The 19,467-nt window shown below is 40.1% G+C and overlaps 1 protein-coding gene across 1 annotated transcript in view; it reads left to right on the top strand.

The window, feature by feature from the left end:
- CD9 (CD9 molecule) overlaps positions 1-1,412 on the top strand; it is a 58,980-nt gene extending 57,568 nt beyond the window's left edge. Inside the window, exon 8 of the mRNA XM_043967202.1 lies at positions 1,244-1,412. Within this exon, the coding sequence (XP_043823137.1) occupies positions 1,244-1,309 (66 nt within the window). The 3' untranslated portion in view covers positions 1,310-1,412. The remainder of the gene's footprint in view (positions 1-1,243) is intronic.
- The last annotated feature ends 18,055 nt before the right edge of the window (positions 1,413-19,467 follow it).

Here is a 19,467-nt window from a genome sequence, read left to right on the forward strand (position 1 = left end):
CATACCACCAATTATGTTGGCACTGACTCTCCACCCCAAACTTTACAACTATTGACCACTCTGTTTTCCAAGGGCTGGTGGCAGATTACATATTATTCAGGCCCTTTACCTATTTATACACAGCCCTAAGACTTAATTTTGCCATTATTGCAAACTCTTCCCTTACCAGGTTTTTTTTTACAAACCAGTGCTGATTGTTGCAAGCTAAATCTACTTAATTTTTACCTTAGGCAAAAAGTTTTACCCAGGCAAAAAGTTGATAAGGGCAAGAAAAGACCTTGACCCTTCTTAAACAAATAGGTTTCCCTCTATCTTGTCAAAGCAAAGAACTCTGGTCAACACATGTCCCACTTGAATTTTAAAGCAAACGCCTACTGGTAGTTGTCTTCCTCTGGACTTGTCCTTGACACCACCCAAGAGAGTCCTCATGATACAGAGGAAATAGTCCTGAACTCATCCTAAGTTCTGGATTCTGTCATTTATTCCTTCTTTGGCTTTGGACAAATCTACCTACCTTTCTTGGTTTGTTTCCTCGTTTTAGGATTATAGGAACCCAAAAGGGCCAACCCTCTGATTTTATGCATGAATCTCCTAGGTTTCCTCAAGGCCCAGAAAAGTAGAATAATTTGCTCAGGGTCACACAGATGTTAAATAGCAGTTCTAGAATTCAAACCCGGGTCCCCTGGCTCCCAATCTAGTGTTCTCCCTACCATACTGTGTGCCAATCTCTTCTATCAAATGAGGGTTTAGATCGGTCCTGCCCACTCTGACTATGATTTTCTGGTGCTAAAGATCTCCAGGGAAAAAAAGGTTCCCTAGCTTTCAGAGACAGCAGACTTCAGGTTCCTGGAAATTTTATCAGGGTTCAGGAAATTCTCTGGTACCTAACTTAAGTAGAGCCTTAGCTTCCTGTAGACAATGTTCTGCTTGTAATTAGCCTGCCTTAGAGACAATAATTCCATTACCCTCCCTTCAGCCTCCTCCTTTCTTCCTTTTTAAATGTTTTATTGATGCTCTTCACTTTGAAAATACCATCCTTTCCCTTCAACTCCTCATCACCTCCCAAATAAAAGTCCCCCTTATAACAAGTAAGTACAGTTAAACCACACAAATAATTCATTAACCACGTTTGAAGATGTCTTCCTTCTTCTCTGGCCATTGTGCATCACCTCTCTGCCAAGAGCAGCACAGCCTGGTCTTCTTCCAATAGAACCATCTGATTTCTGGCTTCTTTTCTTTTCAGATTTTTGGCATGATTTTCAGTATGATTCTATGCTGCGCTATCCGGAGGAACCGAGAAATGGTCTAGAGTCTTTGCTTTCACCCCCTGAGCAGGAAGGTCTGCCCTCTAGAACTATTCTGTTTGTGTCTTTTGTTTTATATTATGTTTTGTTCGCCACTAACTTTAGTATCCTGCATTTTTAAACAGACAAAGTTGTTCTATATTTGTTATCTTTTTAATGCCTTATTTGATACCGATGTTTGTAGTGGAGGGTTTTTTGGTTTTTGCTTTTATGGTCAAAGAAATCCTGCAATGAAAGGTACTATATTTGCTAGACTCTAGTTGAAGATATTGTACAGAAGAAAGGGTCATGATGGCCTTTAAATAGATTTTTAAAAAAGTCTTATCTCAGATTTAATCAGGATATAACTTATGTTGAAGACAATTTCATACATAATAAAGACTATGACAATAACTTTGACTGGTTTTTCTAAATGGCTTCCTCCCCCTTGACTACTGAAAGGGAAATAGCATTACTGAATTAAATTAAATAACTACAATGGGGGGCAGCTAGGTGGTGCAGTGGATAAAGCACCAGCCCTGGATTCAGGAGGACCTGAGTTCAAATCCAGCCCTGCAAAAAATAATAATAATAACAATAATAATAACTACAATGCAGGGTTAAAAGCCTTATTGTTGCTCTTGGTAGTGCCACCTTGGGTGTCGACCCTCTCTCTACCCCAACCCATCCAGAAATGGGATATTCTTGGGGCTGCTGTAGAGTTCCACTTTTCAGAGCTTTCTAGAGTCCTGGTTCATAATACAGTGTCTGAATCCTGAGTTGAAGGGGACCACAGTGGTCTGTCTAACTCAACCAGTACCTGAACAAGAATCTTCTCTGTACCCTGTCCCACAAATGGTCATGCAGCCTTTACTCAGAACTCCATCTAGAGAGAAAGCCACTGTTTACCAAGGTGGCCCCTTCTCCTAATGGTTTTTTTGTTTTTGTTTTTGTTTTTGTTTTTTGTTTTTTGTGGGTCAGTGAGGGTTAAGTGACTTGCCCAGGGTCACACAGCTAGTAAGTGTCAAGTGTCTGAGGCCAGATTTGAACTCAGGTCCTCCTGAATCCAGGACTGGTGCTCTATCTACTGCGCCACCTAGCTGCCCCACACTCCTAATTGTTAAAAAGACTTTCCTTTCATCAAGCCTACATTTACTTCTGCAATTTTCACCCCTTGATCCTAGTTCTGTTCACTCTGCCAAAAGGAAAAAGCCTAATCCTTCCACATGATAGATCCTTAAACACATTAAGAAAATGATCAAGTTTCTGTTAGCTGGGCATTTAATCACTTAATACCAGTTAACTTTTATAAAAGGATATTTACTTTAAAGATGTAACAAGAGGGGCAGCTAGGTGGCACAGTGGATTAGAGCACTGGCCCTGGAGTCAGGAGTACCTGAGTTCAAATCCGGCCTCAGACACTTAACACTGATCTAGCTGTGTGACCCTGGGCAAGTCACTTAACCCCAATTGCCTCACTAAAAATATTTAAAAATTTTTAAAATTTTAAAAAAGATGTAACAAGAAAGTTTAAAAAACCCATCCCCCTCCCAACACCTTAGAGACACATTCTCTTTTATCTTAGGAATCCAACAACATAGGTTTACAGACGAGGAAACTGAGGCCCAGAGAAGGGAAATAACCTCACCTCAGTCACTGAGGAAAGAAGATTCTTTTTTTGGCATGGGACAATTAGGGTTAAGTGACTTGCCCAGGGTCACACAGCTAGTAAGTGTCAAGAGTCTAAAGCCAGATTTAAACTCCAGGTCCTCCTGAATCCAGGGCCAGTGCTTGATCCACTGCACCACCCAGCCACCCCCCCCCCCCAGAAGACTCACTCTTAGCGCAGTTCTTCCATAGCATCGGTCCCACCAAGTTCGCATCCAAAAGTGGCATCGCCACCAGATGAGTCCTTGTCTCAGCTACCTCTGGTTGTGTCCTGACAGTCATTCTTTGCTCATGGGGTATAGATGCTAAGCTGACTACAGAAAACATTGAGTCGCCAGGGTCTCCAGTCCTTAAGAGAAGAGAACAAATAAGATTGGCAAAGTACCCGGGCTTCAGATGACCAAAGCTATCTTCCCTTACAGCATTATCTCTCACTGAGTGCCATCAGTATAGTCAATGAGAATCACCAAGGTTATGCAGCCAAAAAGAAAGACTAAGACTTTTGTGACTAGGAGCTTTTTTGAAAATATTCCCCCATTCTCAAAAAGCCTTCTCACCATGTGGTTAGCAGACTGGAACTAGTTACAGAACCACCTACAAATGCTCAAGTCTCCCCAAGATGCTTCAGTTAGATGTCATCACAACTCTCCAGGACACAGGCCCTCCTCATAGGAAGACACCATCAGAGGCACTGGCACATATGTCAGTTCCCATTAAATGAGGATAGAGGAAGGAGTCAGTAGGTAGAGAGAGATGCAAGATTAAAGTGGGGATGATAGTGAAAGCAATCTTTTAAATAAGGTGTAATCAGGGATTCATTTAAAACAAATGATCAAATTCAAAATCGAAACATTCCTTTCTGCCTTCACATTGACTTAGAAAACCACAAATTCATATTGTCGTATTTTCATTTATTTTGTTCAACATTTCCTAGTTTCATTCTAGTCTAGTTCTAGGAGCACATTTATGATATAAAAGAATTGGCTTTTGGAAGGAGAAAGTCCCACCTCTTCAGAGACAGGAGTTGAAACAGTGGGAAAGATATTTAAGCAATTTGTGATAAGGAGGATGGGAGAAGGAGATCTCAAGTGAATGACCTCACTTTCTTCAGTGAAGTGTAAGGCAACATCCTCAGCTGAAAGAATGGAAAGGGAGAGGGAAGTATAAAGAGAGGCAAAAGACTTGAAATACCTACTGAGGCTAGCAAATCCTTAAGTGAGCCCCCATTGATAGGCAATAACATTATTTGCCCTTAATTTTCTTTTTATATTTTGCTTGGGGCAGTGGGGGGGTGGCAATTGGGGTTAAGTGACTTGCCCAGGGTCACACAGCTAGTAAGTGTCAAGTGCCTGAGGCCAGATTTGAACTCAAGTACTCCTGACTCCAAGGCCAGTGCTCTATCCACTGTGCCACCTAGCTGCCCCTTGCCCTTCATTTTCAAAGACAACCAATGAGGTATCTTGACTCGTACACTTGAAATAAGAAATGAGAAAATATTTCCAACCCATTCCTTTGCTGAGATGGGAGCATATTGCACATATTTGTCAGACTTTTTCAACATAATGGTCAGTTATGCTAGTTTTTTTTTCTTTTTGTCTTTAAAAAATACTATTTGGGGGGACGGCTAGGTGGCGCAGTGGATAAAGCACCGGCCTTGGATTCAGGAGTACCTGAGTTCAAATCCGGCCTCAGACACTTGACTTACTAGCTGTGTGACCCTGGGCAAGTCACTTAACCCCCATTGCCCAGCAAAAAAAAAAAAATACTATTTGTTATAGGATGATTCTCTGGGATGGGGGAGGGATACTGAGAAAACTAGTGATGTCTTTATTTTTTAAAATGTGGAAGTCCCTGGATGCCAAGATAATGAGTTTGAATTTTATTCCTTTAGCCATCAGGAGCCATTAAAGGACTTTGTGTGTATTATGAAAATAAGTCTATCAGGGATGGGAAGGATAGATTGTGTGGTGAGAGAACAAAGGCAGAAGGGCCCGCTGTAGAGAGCAGAAGTAATTGCAATAGTCCAGGCTAATAGAAATAAGGGCTTCTGTTAGTGTGGCAGCAATGGAATTAGAGATGAGGGGAAAACATAAGTGATACTGTGCAGATAAAATCCATTGGTGATCGATTGCCTATGACAAGAGTCAAAGATAACATTTGGGTTTTGAACATGGGAGCCTTTGTGAATGGCAAAGTCAAAAGAAGGAATTGATTTAGGGCCAAAGATAACTCCTTTTTGAGACATTTTGACTCGAGGCACTGGTGGGACATCCAAGTAGAGATGTCTTGTTGAGCATGAAGTAAATACAAAATAATTTTTCATGAAGATTCAACCCTTCCCCCCCAACACACACCCATTTCAAGAACTTCCCCACGGAATGGATGCTACTCGATCTAAAATTAAACCTACAAGTTTGAGAACTTGTTCCAAAAGGAAGAGGATAAGAACTAGTGCTGATCAGCAATGAAGATCTGTGTTGTTAATTAGTGTCATAAATGACTTCACTCTGAGATAGCTGTAATTACAGGTGCATATTGCAGCCTGAATCACTGCCTTCCCGACAGTGTTGCTTTCCAGAGGGAAGCTGAGATGGTATTTTCTGTAATAAATATGGCCTTGTGACTATGTTCATCAGAATCTCATAGGTACCCCCAATCCCAAAGAGGAGGGAAAACCTGGCAGGAATTACTCTCATTGGGTGTCAACTAAGACAAGAAGTCCTGTGAGATGCTCAAGGCCGCCTGGGAATCACCAGCAGAGCTACCTTTCCTGGAAAATTTCAGAGTTCTGTTCACTCCTCTCAACTCTAGTGGTGGTGAAACACAGGCAGGACATGTTGACTCAAAGCATCTCTTCACCCCCTAACCTTTAATGTTGTTACTAGTAGAGTTCTGAGCACCTAACATAATTGTCAACCCTGAAGCAATAGCAGACCCCAGGCCAGCTAACTCAATTCCTTTCCTTTTAAATTGGATTTTCATGAACCATCTGCATGCATTGTGGAAATGTAGACAGGCCATATTTCATCCTGGTCAAAAGTTCTCATTACAGTGTCTGTGAAGGAGGTCTCTTGCAGAGAGCTGCGGCTTCAGGAGGCTCTGAAGGTGGGTTGTGAGTTGCACAAGCATCACAGCTACAACAACATCTACAAGGGACCCAGAAAGCCCTCCAGAGAGCACCACTTCTGTTATGGAAGCCAGGTCTTCTGACACCACCCAATAAGTGAAGCCTAAATCTGTGAACCTATTAAGGCCAGAAGGTATATTTAAAAAAAAAAGAAGAAGAAGAAGAAGAAGGCCTGAGCTGCTCCAAATGCTCTCTCTGGTTTATGCTCAGACCCACATTGACACAGAACTTCAGAGACAGAACATCTTTCATCTATTCTGAATAACAAAACATCAGCTAAAAGGGGTCTTAACAACCATGGATATAGTTCAATGTCCTCTGTTGCAGGTGAGAAAACAGTCCCAGAGAGGGCAAGTAATTTGTTCAAGGTATTAGCACTAGGAAGAGGCAGTCAACAAGCCAGGCTCTGGCTTTACCACTGCATTCCTCAATGGAAACATAGTTATAATACCTGTCCTCTCTTATCTCTTTTTTTTTTCAAGTGAGGCAGTTGGGGTTAAGTGACTTGCCCATGGTCACACAGCTAGTAAGTGTTAAGTGTCTGAGGCCGAATTTGAACTCAGGTCCTCCTGAATCCAGGGCCAGTGCTCTATCCACTGCTCCACCTAGCTGCCCCCTCCTCAGTTGTTCTAGCATCTTCTGTCTACCTGTCCCTCTTCTTCCCTCTAGCCCAGGGGTTCTTAACTTAGGATCCAAGGTCAGATTTCCTGGGGTCCACAAATCTGAATAGAAAAAAAATTTCATCTTTTTTTCTAAATGAAATTTGGCATTTCTAAGAAGGAGAGCCATGATGGCAGAGTAGTAGCAGGAAGAAGTACAGCTAAGCTCCCCAACATAATGCCTTCTTAGGAACTCTTAAGAGGGGAAATCACTATGAATCATATTTCCAACCTAGGTTGGGACAGTTTCCTCATCTATACAGCTAAAGTCCTGATTAGTGTGAATAATGAATTCCCCTGAAGTATTTGTAGTATTTGAATTCACACTGCATATTTCCAGTGTGGTGGAACTAATAACCAAATTTTACATAATTTTAACTTTGAATAGGTGAACTCAAATACAAGTTATCACTTCAAGAGACTCGTTATTTGCTCTGAGACCTAGCTGTAAGATGAGAAGGTTATACTAGATGATCTCTGAGTTTCTTTACAGCTCTAAATATCAAAAATTAGCTACTGGGGATCTAACCCAGAAATGTCAAACATACCTTGGGCCCCAGGCAGCCCAAAACACTCCCAAGTGTGGGTCAAACCAGATTAAAATGTAATGGGGGTGGGGGGGCAGCTAGGTGGCACAGTGGATAGAGCACCAGCCCTGGATTCTGGAGGACCTGAGTTCAAAACTGACCTCAGACACTTGACACTAGCTGTGTGACCCTGGGCAAATCACTTAACCCCAATTACCCCTCAAAAAAAAAATGTAATAGGAGGGCAAGCTAGGTGGCACAGTGGATGGAGCATCAGCCCTGGAGTCAGGAGGAGCTGAGTAATGATCTGACCTCAGCTGTGTGACCCTGGACAAGTAATTTGATCCAAATTGCCTCCAAAAGAAAAGGAAAATACACCAAGATAACACAGGTAATAAGTGAGTAGCAGAGTTCTCTGATTCCACTATACAAAATCCTATGGCCCAGACTCATCCTTAGATGAAAACTTTTCAAAAAGAAGAAAATGAAGTTTGAATATAAAGCTTATTTCCCACCTTAAGTGCTAGTAGTGCTTGGAGAGAGGGAGGGAATATGCATTTATTTGTTTGTTTATTACATTATTATTTATTTGTAATATTCCTGCTATGCACCAAACACTGTGCTAAGCACCTCACAAATATTATCTCATTTGACAAGAAGCCAATAGAACACTTGCTTTTCATGCAGCTTCCTGGCTTAAGTGATGGAGGGAAGGTCATAGAAAGGAATGAAGAAGGCGGGTACTGCCTTCAAAATGTCAGTAAATGTGATCCTTTGATGGTAGCTTTCAAAACTGGTTGGATCCTTTCTATTTATGTAAATATACTTTCTTCCCAAGGACTCAGACACCTAGTTCAGCCCCTGACTAACCTATTACTTGTACAAAACCAGTGGAATACTGTAGCCAGCTCAAACTGGCTCTTGAGAGTCAATTGATAAATTTTCTAGTGTAAGCCTTTAAACCTCAGAAATCACTACAGAGCAGGGCTTGATTTATTGTTTTGTCAATTGTCTAGAGTTGATGGAGAAAATATTAATAATGCAGACTAAATTAAAAGCGTGTCTAATTGGGCCCATCAGTGCTAAATGACTCTACTCTCAAAAGAGTGGAGAGAAAAAAGACCTCCAGGTCTCTCAGTAAGAGAAACTTCTACTTCCATGCAAATAGAGCCACAAACTGTAAATTTCCATCAGCCAATCCTAACTTTTCAACCTTAGCATGCGAATCTACTCAATGTTTAAACTCCCTTAGTCACAAGCTTCACCAATCACTTCTGAAGGTCCTCTGACTATAAGCATCCTGTGAGACTTCCTGCCAGAATCAATCTCCGATGTCTAAAGGGACAGGGATAGAGACACCCCCACCTCTACCCCCAGTGACAACAGCATTCATATACTGGGACTATGATGGGTGGCTGTGTTTCTTATTGCCCTAACTTGAGAATGCAAATAAATATTGTGTCAGTGAATATTAAGTAAATGTTCTGGCTATTTAGTGTCAACTCAGCAAGAATTTCTTAAGCACTTACTACCATGTGCCAAGCTCTATTCTAAATGCTGGGGGAACAAAGAAAGACAAAAAAACAGCCCCTGCCTTCAAGGAGTTCACATTCTAATGGGGGAAGTAATATGCAAACAATTGTGTTCATACAAGATATAGATATACAGGAGCAGCTAGGTGGCATAGTGGATAAAGCACCCGCCCTGGATTCAGGAGGACCTGAGTTCAAATTCGGCCTCAGACACTTGACACTTAACTAGCTGTGTGACCTTGGGCAAGTCACTTAACCCCAATTGCCTCACCCAAAAAAAAAAACACCACACACACAATAAAAAGATATAGATATACAAAGAAGGGTAAAATGAAGGTAATTTGAGAGAGAGAGGGCACTAGCATTGGGAAGAAGCAGGAGGTAGAATTAGAGCTGAATCTTGACAGAAACCAGGAAAGCAATGGGGGAGCATTACGGGCATTGAAAACAGTGAGTGAAAAATCACAAAGTTAGGAGATGGAGTATTGGGTACAAGATTCATCAAGAAGTCCAGCATTGGGGGCAGCTAGATGGCGCAGTGGATAGAGTGCCGGCCCTGGAATCAGGAGTACCTGAGTTCAAATCCGGCCTCAGACACTTAACACTTACTAGCTGTGTGACCCTGGGCAAGTCACTTAACCCCAATTGCCTCACTAAAAAAAAAAAGAAGTCCAGCGTCACTAGATCATAGATTATATGAAAGAGAGCAAGGTGAAAGAAGATTGCAAAGGTAAGCTGAGCAGAGAATATTAGGTTTGATCCTGCAGGTAATAGGGATCCACTAGAGGTTATTGAGTAGGAGAGTGGAATGATTAGACCTGTGCTTTTGGAGATTGTTTTAGCAACTGAGTGGAGGATAGATTGAAATCAATTGGAATTGAGGCAGGATGGACCCAACAGGAAGCTCTTGAAATGGTCCAGGATGAGAGGGTGGAAGCTGTGTTGAAGGAGAAGGGGACTTAAACAAGCAGAAATGACAGCAGTTGACAATGGATCAGATGTACGGAGTTGATTGGAAGAGAAGAGTCAGTATGGGACATATCAGTTGATTCACTGAGCTACTTTTTTCTCTTTTATTCTTTATTATAAATGCTAAAAAGTCCTATGTGTACTGTAACATTGTATGTATGCATATATGCATATTGTGAGAATAATTATTAATAACCAATATCTTAGGAGACCCAGTGATCTCCCCCTTTTTTCTTGGTCCTTATCCACCCCCTCACTCCAAAGGCAGGTTCTCCTTGAAAGTAAGATTCAGCTGGGTCAAACCCAACCCAAGCTTGCAAAGGAGTTTTAGGTGGAGAAAGATCCTTTTGTCTAGATAGCTGAAGGACTTTACTGATGAGATTTAGCCTACACAACCACACCTGGATGGAAACTATTTTGCTCTGATCAACTTGGGTTGAGGTCTTACATTCTTTCTCTGATATCATTCTTTTTTTTTTCTTTTTTCTTTTTTTGTGGGGCAATGAGGGTTAAATGACTTGTCCAGGGTCACACAGCTAGTAAGTGTCAAGTGTGTGAGGCTGGATTTGAACTCAGGTCCTCCTGAATCCAGGGCTGGTGCTCTATCCACTGTGCCACCTAGCTGCCCCCTCTCTGATATTATTCTTACAAAAAGTTGAGTGACCTGGGTCACTGTATCCCCAGACTTCATTTTAATATAACACAGCTCCAAATCATGTCAACCAATGAGATTTGATGGCTATGTGATGGACCTCCTACAGTTAGACGGGTATATAAACAGTGACCCCACTACCATTAGGGGTCTTTGGTCTGAGGGAGATGGCCAAATGACCAGCCTTTTATTAATAATCTGCTGGCCTATTAATAAAATTATTAAATTACCCCAAAACTATGTATTTCATATTTTTAATCATCACAATACCTTTAAATAGCCCTGGGCTTCTTTATTCTAACTCACATACTAATGGGTCAGATCCCCAAGAGTGAGGCTCACAACTGGCTACATCCAAACCTCCAGGATCTAGGGGTACCCTGAGGGATTTAGATGATTTCTTCCTCTACTATTAGCTTAAGACCTTATTCCTCTGCCATCTCCAATGTTAACAGCCATTGATTAGAGCCCCAATATTATTTAACCAATTAACATCAATTACCTTCAATAAAGAGATACTGAAAAGATATAGCAAGAACAGAAATACAAGCATTTCTCCAACAACAACTTGGGGAATACTCTACCACTCCAGTCTCTGGGGAGAGGATTTAAATTAACTCTTTCCTGGGAGCCATATTCCACTAGGCTAAGCTCACTTTCTCAGCCTTCCAACTCCCTTCACACCACGTGGTCCAGGGCAATTGGCTGACTTCATTTAAATGTATTCAGACATACCCATGACTCATAAATATTTTCCATGCAAATAAAGTAACATCTGCTTGGTTATATAGATCACTGATAATTATTTTGTTCTGATCTGCATATTTCATTTATATCTTAACCATTTTTTGTACCTATGATGAGTAGGATTCTCCAAAGTGCAGGGTGCTCTGAGGTAAAAGACCCCAAGAGAGGCCCCCAGTGCTCAGATCTAAGAGCAGAAATGGCTGTCACCTCATTGGTGTTCAGCCTCTGAAAAATCCTGGCACAGACTGCAGATTCGGGAATTCTTGTATTCACTGTTGTGGGAACTCAAAACATAATTAATCACTTTATTAGGGAGTCTGAAGGTCCCTAATCAATTGGGTGCAAGACCTTCTTCATAGTCAGCAACAACTCCCCTCCACCTTGAGTGTTTGATACTTTTATACACTTAGGAGAACACTAAAAATAGAAAGAGGCATTACAATTCATTGATTGATCAATTCCAGAAGAGGGGAAATCTTATGGTTAGCTAACAGCAATGTCCATCAGTCATAACATCTTTGTCAACAGGACTTTCAGAGGTCATGAGTCCTTCCACAGGTCATCTACTCCAGGTCATCCCAGCAGGCACTTTCCTAAGACCCTTTCAACAACATCTCAGGGCCTTCTATAAGTTCCTGGTGTTTAACCAACAGTATTTTAGGGTCCAGGGAAGTTGTGGATTTGAAGCAAAGATCACTAGGGAGTGGACAGAAGTAATTCATAGTTGGGGGAGGGGGGGGAAGGGGAAGGTGGTATCACACCAGCAAATAAACTTTATTATGGCACATTACAGAGTTGGGGGAGGGGGCAGAAAGTGCAGCAATTACACTTTTATTACATTTATAACTAACAATATCAATCTAGCTGATAAATATAAATAATATAATCATCAATATGTGGTGGATTAATCATTCATAACTCTTATTCTAATAGCATTAACATACATACTAATTAACTTAATCCTATTCTTCTTAATTCACTAATACAATCACTGATACCCATCAAATCGCAATAAACTGACTAAATGCTGATTAATTTGAGTAGAAGTTTTCAAAATTATCATAATTACCCCCCTTTGATCCAAAAAAGAACTAGGGGCTCTTAGAGATCACAAAGATGCATAGAGGACAGCCCTCTGTGGGAGACACAAAATACCAGAGGAGGCAGTCCCCTACTGAGGCACAAGAATGACAAAATCCATTGGGGGCTGTCCCTTTTGGTAAGATTTCCAGGTAATACACTAATCAAGTGATTTTGTATGCTAGTAACTCACTCCCAATACTCATTAATATTAAGTTAATCTTCAGATGTCAGATGTCTTAGGTATTCATGAGGTCACTGAAAACAACTTCTTGTGGGGTGGCTCTCAGTTGATGGCAACTCTCAAGGTGGTTCTTCACAGAAAGACTGGCCACTGGCAGAGGTTCCTCTGGGTATTTCTGCAATAACCATTCTACAGAATAGATTTTTTTTTGTGTGGGTCAATGAGGGTTAAGTGACTTGCCCAGGGTCACACAGCTAGTTAAGTGTCAAGTGTCTGAGGCCGGATGTGAACTCAGGTCCTCCTGAATCCAGGGACGGTGCTTTATCCATTGTGCCACCTAGCTGCCCCCCAGAATAGATCTTAATACAATTTAGTATATATTCATCTGGCCTTGTTATTTTCTTTCTTTCTTTTTTTTTTTTTAGTGGGTCAATGAGGGTTAAGTGACTTGCCCATGGTCACACAGCCATGGCCTTGTTATTTTCTCAACAAATCTTCACCCCAGGTATTCACTCCAATTTAGTTATTCACCATAGCTGCCCAAACAGCTAGGGGATCTAACCTTACTAATAACATTGCTTTTAAGTAGGTAGCTTCTTTGCCTAAGTTTATTGGCCACACAGCTAAATTTACCTTCAAGATGACAATCTTACTCTAATGGCAACAAAAGAATAATAACTTAAGTAACATTAGATGTCACAAGATAGACCATAAGTTATTCTCCTCTAAGATAACTGATTGTGTACTGGAAGTATTTTCTTTAACTGAAAATGTTTCTGATCTATCCTCACTAGATAATAAACTCATAACTAGATTCCACAGTCTACTGAAACATTGACTAATTGTCTATAACACTCTGAGGTATTTGAAGAACTTTATTGTATACATGACAGGCAGATGATAAGCCCCTAAACTCACTTATTTAGTAGGTTAGGATTTGGAAATGACTATAATTTCAGAATGGTGTAGATCTTACACATTAGCCCATGACATAAAGATTTAATCTACTGACTACCTGCCCTGATTATAGAAATTTGCCATTGACTGAAAAAGAGGGACCTAGCTATAGGAAGGGAAAAATAATTCCCTAACTTAATGTCAATTCCAGGTAAGAGTCATATAGGCAGCCAATTGTAGTGACAGAATATCACGGCCAGGCTTAGAATTTCAGTCAGGTAGGAAAATTTTCCATTCAAGAGGGAATGTCTCACTGGGGAAGTCCTACCTCAGGCCATGCAAAAGTCACTCTCCCCACCTTTCTTTGAGACAAAACTCTACCTGAAGTAGTTGGCAGATGTCATTCTCATTAGCTGCTGGTCTCTTAGCTCATTGGTTCAATAATATTGCTCAATGATCACAGCTGAAAACAGACTCAGACCTCAAACCCGTTATTAAGATATCAGAATTCTAGATTGAAAAGCCATCATAATTTTCAAAGACTAATCACATTCATTTTAATAACTCAATAGGGAAATGGCTGCTCTAACATCGGCCTCTAGTATTAACAGTATTTCACAATACAATGGGACCTCTGTACACATAGGCTTCAAAACTTGTAGAATTCAGTATTTGACAATTTTTATAAGGAAAAAATCCTTCCACACTTGACACTTGCACTTGCTAAAACCTGTATGAGTCAAGATGCCGCCTGACATCCCATCTCTCCTGGTTGAAGACCAATGTGTTAGTCTCACGGTAATTCCCACTCAGTACAGCACCCCACATATCTTGCTGTGTACTTTCTTCTGCTTTTTTCTTTTTCCCAGAATGGGGAAAAATCATGATCATATTACCAAACTTTAGGAATATAATCATTCCCTCTTTTCCCCCTTGGGCTTGGATTTGCTCCTAACCAGACCCTTTTCACTTTAGATGTTCATTGAATCACTATGGGAAAATTGAGTTTACTCTGTGCCATTGGAGACAAGGACTGCTCTGTGTCATCAAATGCGGTGGTTAAAACTCTATCATCCATCCGTGAAGTATACTGGTGTCGCCCTTCTGTTGCCTGAGGAATGTGGGATTGCTGGGGTTTGTGTTAGTGTCTTTTACTGTGTGAGCAGTAACAGAACATTGGTTTGAAAGTGGAGCCCAATTAGGTTCATGGAGATCCCATCCCAGAGGAAACAGGGCTGGCAGAGCCCAAATGAGAACCAGGCTAGAGAACTGGTGTCAGGAGCAGAGGGTCGGGGTCCCCCATGCTGCCCTACAGGCCTGATTCCCCACCAGCTGCCTGTAGGGATGAATGGAAGTTGTGTGAGGGGGAGAGTTAGAAAACGAGTAGTCTAGCCATGATTGAGGTTCTACTCTCTCGGAGAACAAACAAGAGATAACATACACAGCCCAGGCTGCTGTCAGCCACCCAAGCAATTTTCTGAAAGCCCCCTCCTCCTCCTCTTTGAAGCTGACACTGCCCCTCCACCCGCCACCACAAAAGACACAGCCACTGCAGCATTCGAGAAGAAGGCTTCTTTTTTTTCTAGATTTTTCCACTTCTTCATTTCAGCATCACGGTAGGGAACAGGATGCTATTGTGTTAATAAGTATTAGCACTTGTATCCATATCCATACTGTAGTAAACACAAGTTCACACACACAGGGAATAGTTGGGTTGAAAATACAATTTCATAACAAGCTGTGGTATATAATGGTGATGGAATATTGTGCTATAAAAAAGGACATGCAGGATGACTTCAGAAAAGCCTAGAAAAACTTGTATGAACTGATGTATAGTGAAGTGAGCAGAACCAAGAGACAGCACAAAGACAACAATATTGCTTGATGAAGAATTGTGAATGACAACTATTCTCAGCAATACAATGATCCAAGACAATCCAAAAGGACTAATAACGAAGCATCCACCTCCAAAGAAAGAACTGATATTGATTGAACACAGACTGAAGCATGCTTTTTTCACTTTCTTTCATTTTTATTCAACTTTTCTTATACAAAATGACTAATATGGCAATGTTTTACATATTTGCACATGTATAACCTATATCTGATTGCTCACTGTCTCAGGGAGGGTAGAGGAGAAGGAGGGGTAAAATTTGAAACTCAAAACTTTAAATAAAAATGTTTATTAAAAAATACAATTTTATGTTTTTCCAAATTATCTTAAATGAGATTCACTTATTATTTAAAATTTAATTTGTACATTTCTTCACTTTGACTGGAAGAGTTCCTTAAACTGCCATGCTACAGTTTCACAATACACTGTCAGGCTGGCTATTAATATCTCATAACCCAGCCAGAGTAGGAAATGACAAGCTAACTCCCAGACAAGGATCTCTAGAGAGGAATCTGCTTTTCTTTTCACCCAACAATGAATCATTATTATTATTTTCTAATTTAAAACAAAATAAAACCCTAAGTAGATAAGTAGCAGCTTTCATACATATAGTAATATTGTGTAACAGATATACTTATCATCTAACAATATTCACTTTAAAAGGGGGAATTAACTTGTCTCAAAAGCTTTTCTTAGCCTTCATAATACAAGAGAAAATTTTGCATATCAAAATATCATGTATTCAAAACTTATTACCAGTCGGGTGATATTAAATTTAGTCAAATGCATTGCAAACTTTCAATTCATAGAAAGTCATTTATCTTATTGCCCTTGACATTTTCATGATAATCATATCTTTGTACAGTTATCACATCACATCTTTCCCCATCATGGTTTCAATATATCCTGGGTCAGCATAAGAAATTAAATGGGAATTTTTTTTTGAGCTTTCTGGAAACCACAGATGACACATGAAGGCTGGCAGACAACACAGAAAAAAGTTTAGAAACTCGGAAATACATAAAATATATGTATAGCATTGTAGAATATCAATATATTTTATCTTTTAATAACAATTTTTAAAAAGTTAAAATAAGTAAAAAGTTAAAGTTTGTAAAAAGAAGGCAAAATCAACAAATACATCAAAGCTATTACATTTTATGTGGATTTTCCAGATGACAAACACCCCAAACCCCAACAATGTGGAAGAGATAACTACAGTTTATATAGTGCTTAGCACAAGCGAGGATTTTTCTAGTTCTTAAAAATTGCTTTAAGGAATTTCAAATGACTGTTCTCAGTAGTACTTTAACATGTTTAATCTATGATTTTTCAGTTATAATTTGAATTCTTGGGGTCATCAGCAGGTTAGAGCCTAGTCCTGGTGCCTCAGTTATAAGCAAAAGGCTATGGCAGCTAGGTGGTACAGAGAATAAAGCACTGGCCCTGCTAGGAGGACTTGAGTTCAAATCCAGACTCAGACACTTTGACACTTAGGTGTCTGACCCTGAGCAAGTCACTTAACCCTCATTGCCCTGCAAAAATAATTTTTTTTAATTTAAAAAAAAATAAGCAGAAGGCTAATGTAATATTTTTATACATAGAGAGGCCCAGAGATAAGTTTCAAAATAAAAAACAGGCTTTAGATCAATTAAAATCAATCTAAATTTTTAAATTCATTTTATACATTTCTAAGGAAAGAGTGAAGCTAAAATTTATATTAAAAAAAAAGTTTTTTAAGAGCCCAAGTTGGCTTGTAGATACTTTAACTCACATGAAAGGGAAAGTAATTATATGATTATGAAAACTGGTTCAATTTCCCCCCTTATAAAGAGAGGGAAAAGTGGGAGGAGGGAATTCAGTTTGTGTATATTTTTAAATCACAGGGCAGGGGCAGCTAGGTGGCGCAGTGGATAAAGCACCGGCCCTGGATTCAGGAGTACCTGAGTTCAATTCCGGCCTCAGACACTTACTAGCTGTGTGACCCTGGGCAAGTCACTTAACCCCCATTGCCCTGCTAAAATTAAAAAAAATTAAAAAATAAATAAATCACAGGGCAGTTTTTAATCAGTTTATCAATTGTTTTAATTCCTAAATTAACCTAACTGCTGTAGAGCCTTCCTAACTAAAAGCATCCGATGGAGAAAAACCAATTTATTTTGGAAATAATTGTTAGTCCCTTTTTCAAAATGAAAGTTTAAAAGGCCATAAATTTAGAAACTCACAACCTGTAGTTTGGAGAGACTTCCTATAGCTTGGAAAATTTGGGTAGCAAAGATCAAGCGGAGTCCAACCTACCAGGGGAGCCAGCAGTGAGATTTGTTTGGGGACCACTCCTTTTTGGGTCCCTCAGGGGAAGGCAGCCAAAGAGAGTTGAAGTCCACGTCTCAACCTCCCAGCTGGCTTGCCGAAATGTGGACCAGAAAATTCCAACCTGTAACAAAAGTCACTGAGAACTCTAAGTATGATTAACCAATTTATTAGGGAATCTGGGGGTCCCTAATCAATTGGGTCCAAGACCTTCCTCACAGTCAGGGACCCTTCCCCTTACTATTTTTATACACTTGGGAGAACACTAAACACGGAAGGAGACATTACAAGTCACTGATTGGTCAATTCCAGAATTGGGGAAATATTATAGTTGGCTAAGGGAAATTTCCATCAATCATAATCACTTTGTCAACAGGTTCACAGGTCATGAAACCTTCCACAGGTCATCAATTTTAGGACATCCTAGCAGGGGCTTTTCAAAGGTCATAAGACCCTTTCAATATCTCAGGGCCTTCTACAAGTCATAAGACCCTAGTATTTGACCAACAGTATCTTAGGATCCAAAGAAATTGTGGGTTTTATGCAAAGATCACTAGGAAATGGACAATAGTGAGTCATAGAATGGGGTGGGGATATTGCACCAGCAAATGAACGTTATTATTGCATGTTACAGAGTGTGTGGGGGATTTCATAACTCTTATTGTTGTTTTTTTAATAGAATTTTATTTTCCAACATATATGTAAAAACACAATTTTAACATCAATTTTTTTAAAACTTTGTGTTCCAATTTCTCTTCCCCCCTCCATTCCCACCCCCCACCCACAAGAACTCAAGCAATTCAAAATAAGTTATACATGAGTAGTCATGGAAAAATTCCCATATTAGCTAGTTGTGAGAGAAAACAGTCAAAAAAACCAAAACCTCAGATTAAGGAATTGTCAAAGAGGAAAAGAAAAAAAAATTTTAATGTGTTTCCATCTGTTTTCAGATACTATCAGTTCCTTCTCTGCAGATGGGCTGCAATCTTCACACTCCTTCACGGTTATATTGGATCATTGCCCTGCTGAAAATAACCACATGCTTCCCAGAAGATCATCCCCCACTGTTGCTGTTATTTTGTATACAGTACATTTCACTCTGCTTCAGTTCATGTAGGTCTTTCCAGGTTTTTCTGATGGTATCCTGTTCATTATAACCTGTATATAGTACCTTAAGCTTGACAGAGAATTTTCTTCATAAAAGCCCAGCAAAGTAGGTACCATATGTTTTGCCATTATAATCAATCATCATAACTATTTCCCTCCATCCCACTCCCTTCCCATGACATTTACTCTATCTTCTTTTTATCTATTCCTCCTCAAAAGTGTTTTACTTCTGACTATCCTCTCCCTCACTCTGCACTCCCTTTTTTCACCCTCCCTTCCTTATCCTCTTCCCCTCCTACTTTCCTGCAGGGTTAAATAGATTACTCCTCCCGATTGGGTATGAAATCTATTCCCTCCATGAGCCCACTCCAATGAGATCAGGGTCCCTGAGCTAATTCTATGTTCTAAATTTTTCTTCCTTCCTCCCTCCTCAACCCTCCCTATGAGATCAAGCAATTCAATATGTCATACTGGTGCAATAATGCAGAATATCTTCATCTTCATTGAAAGTGTTTTGCTTTTTACTGCTCTCTCCCCCAATCTGCCCTTTCCTCCTTCCCTTCTTCCTCCCCTTTTCTCCCTCCCCTCCCTCAGGGCAAAAATATATTACTATACCTACTTGAGTATGTATGTTAGTCCTTCTTTGAGCCAATTCTGATGATATTAAGGTTCACTCACTCCCCAACTCCTTCCTCCTCTTCTCTCCTCCATAAGCTTTTCTCTTGTTTCCTTCATGTGAACTACCTCTCCCCAGACCATCTCTCCCCTTCTCCCTCCCCCAGTTTATTCCTCCTACACCTCAACCCTATTTTAATGATGTCATCATGAATT

The sequence above is a fragment of the Dromiciops gliroides genome, chromosome 5 (assembly GCF_019393635.1).
Source record: "Dromiciops gliroides isolate mDroGli1 chromosome 5, mDroGli1.pri, whole genome shotgun sequence".
Lineage (NCBI taxonomy): Eukaryota > Metazoa > Chordata > Mammalia > Microbiotheria > Microbiotheriidae > Dromiciops > Dromiciops gliroides.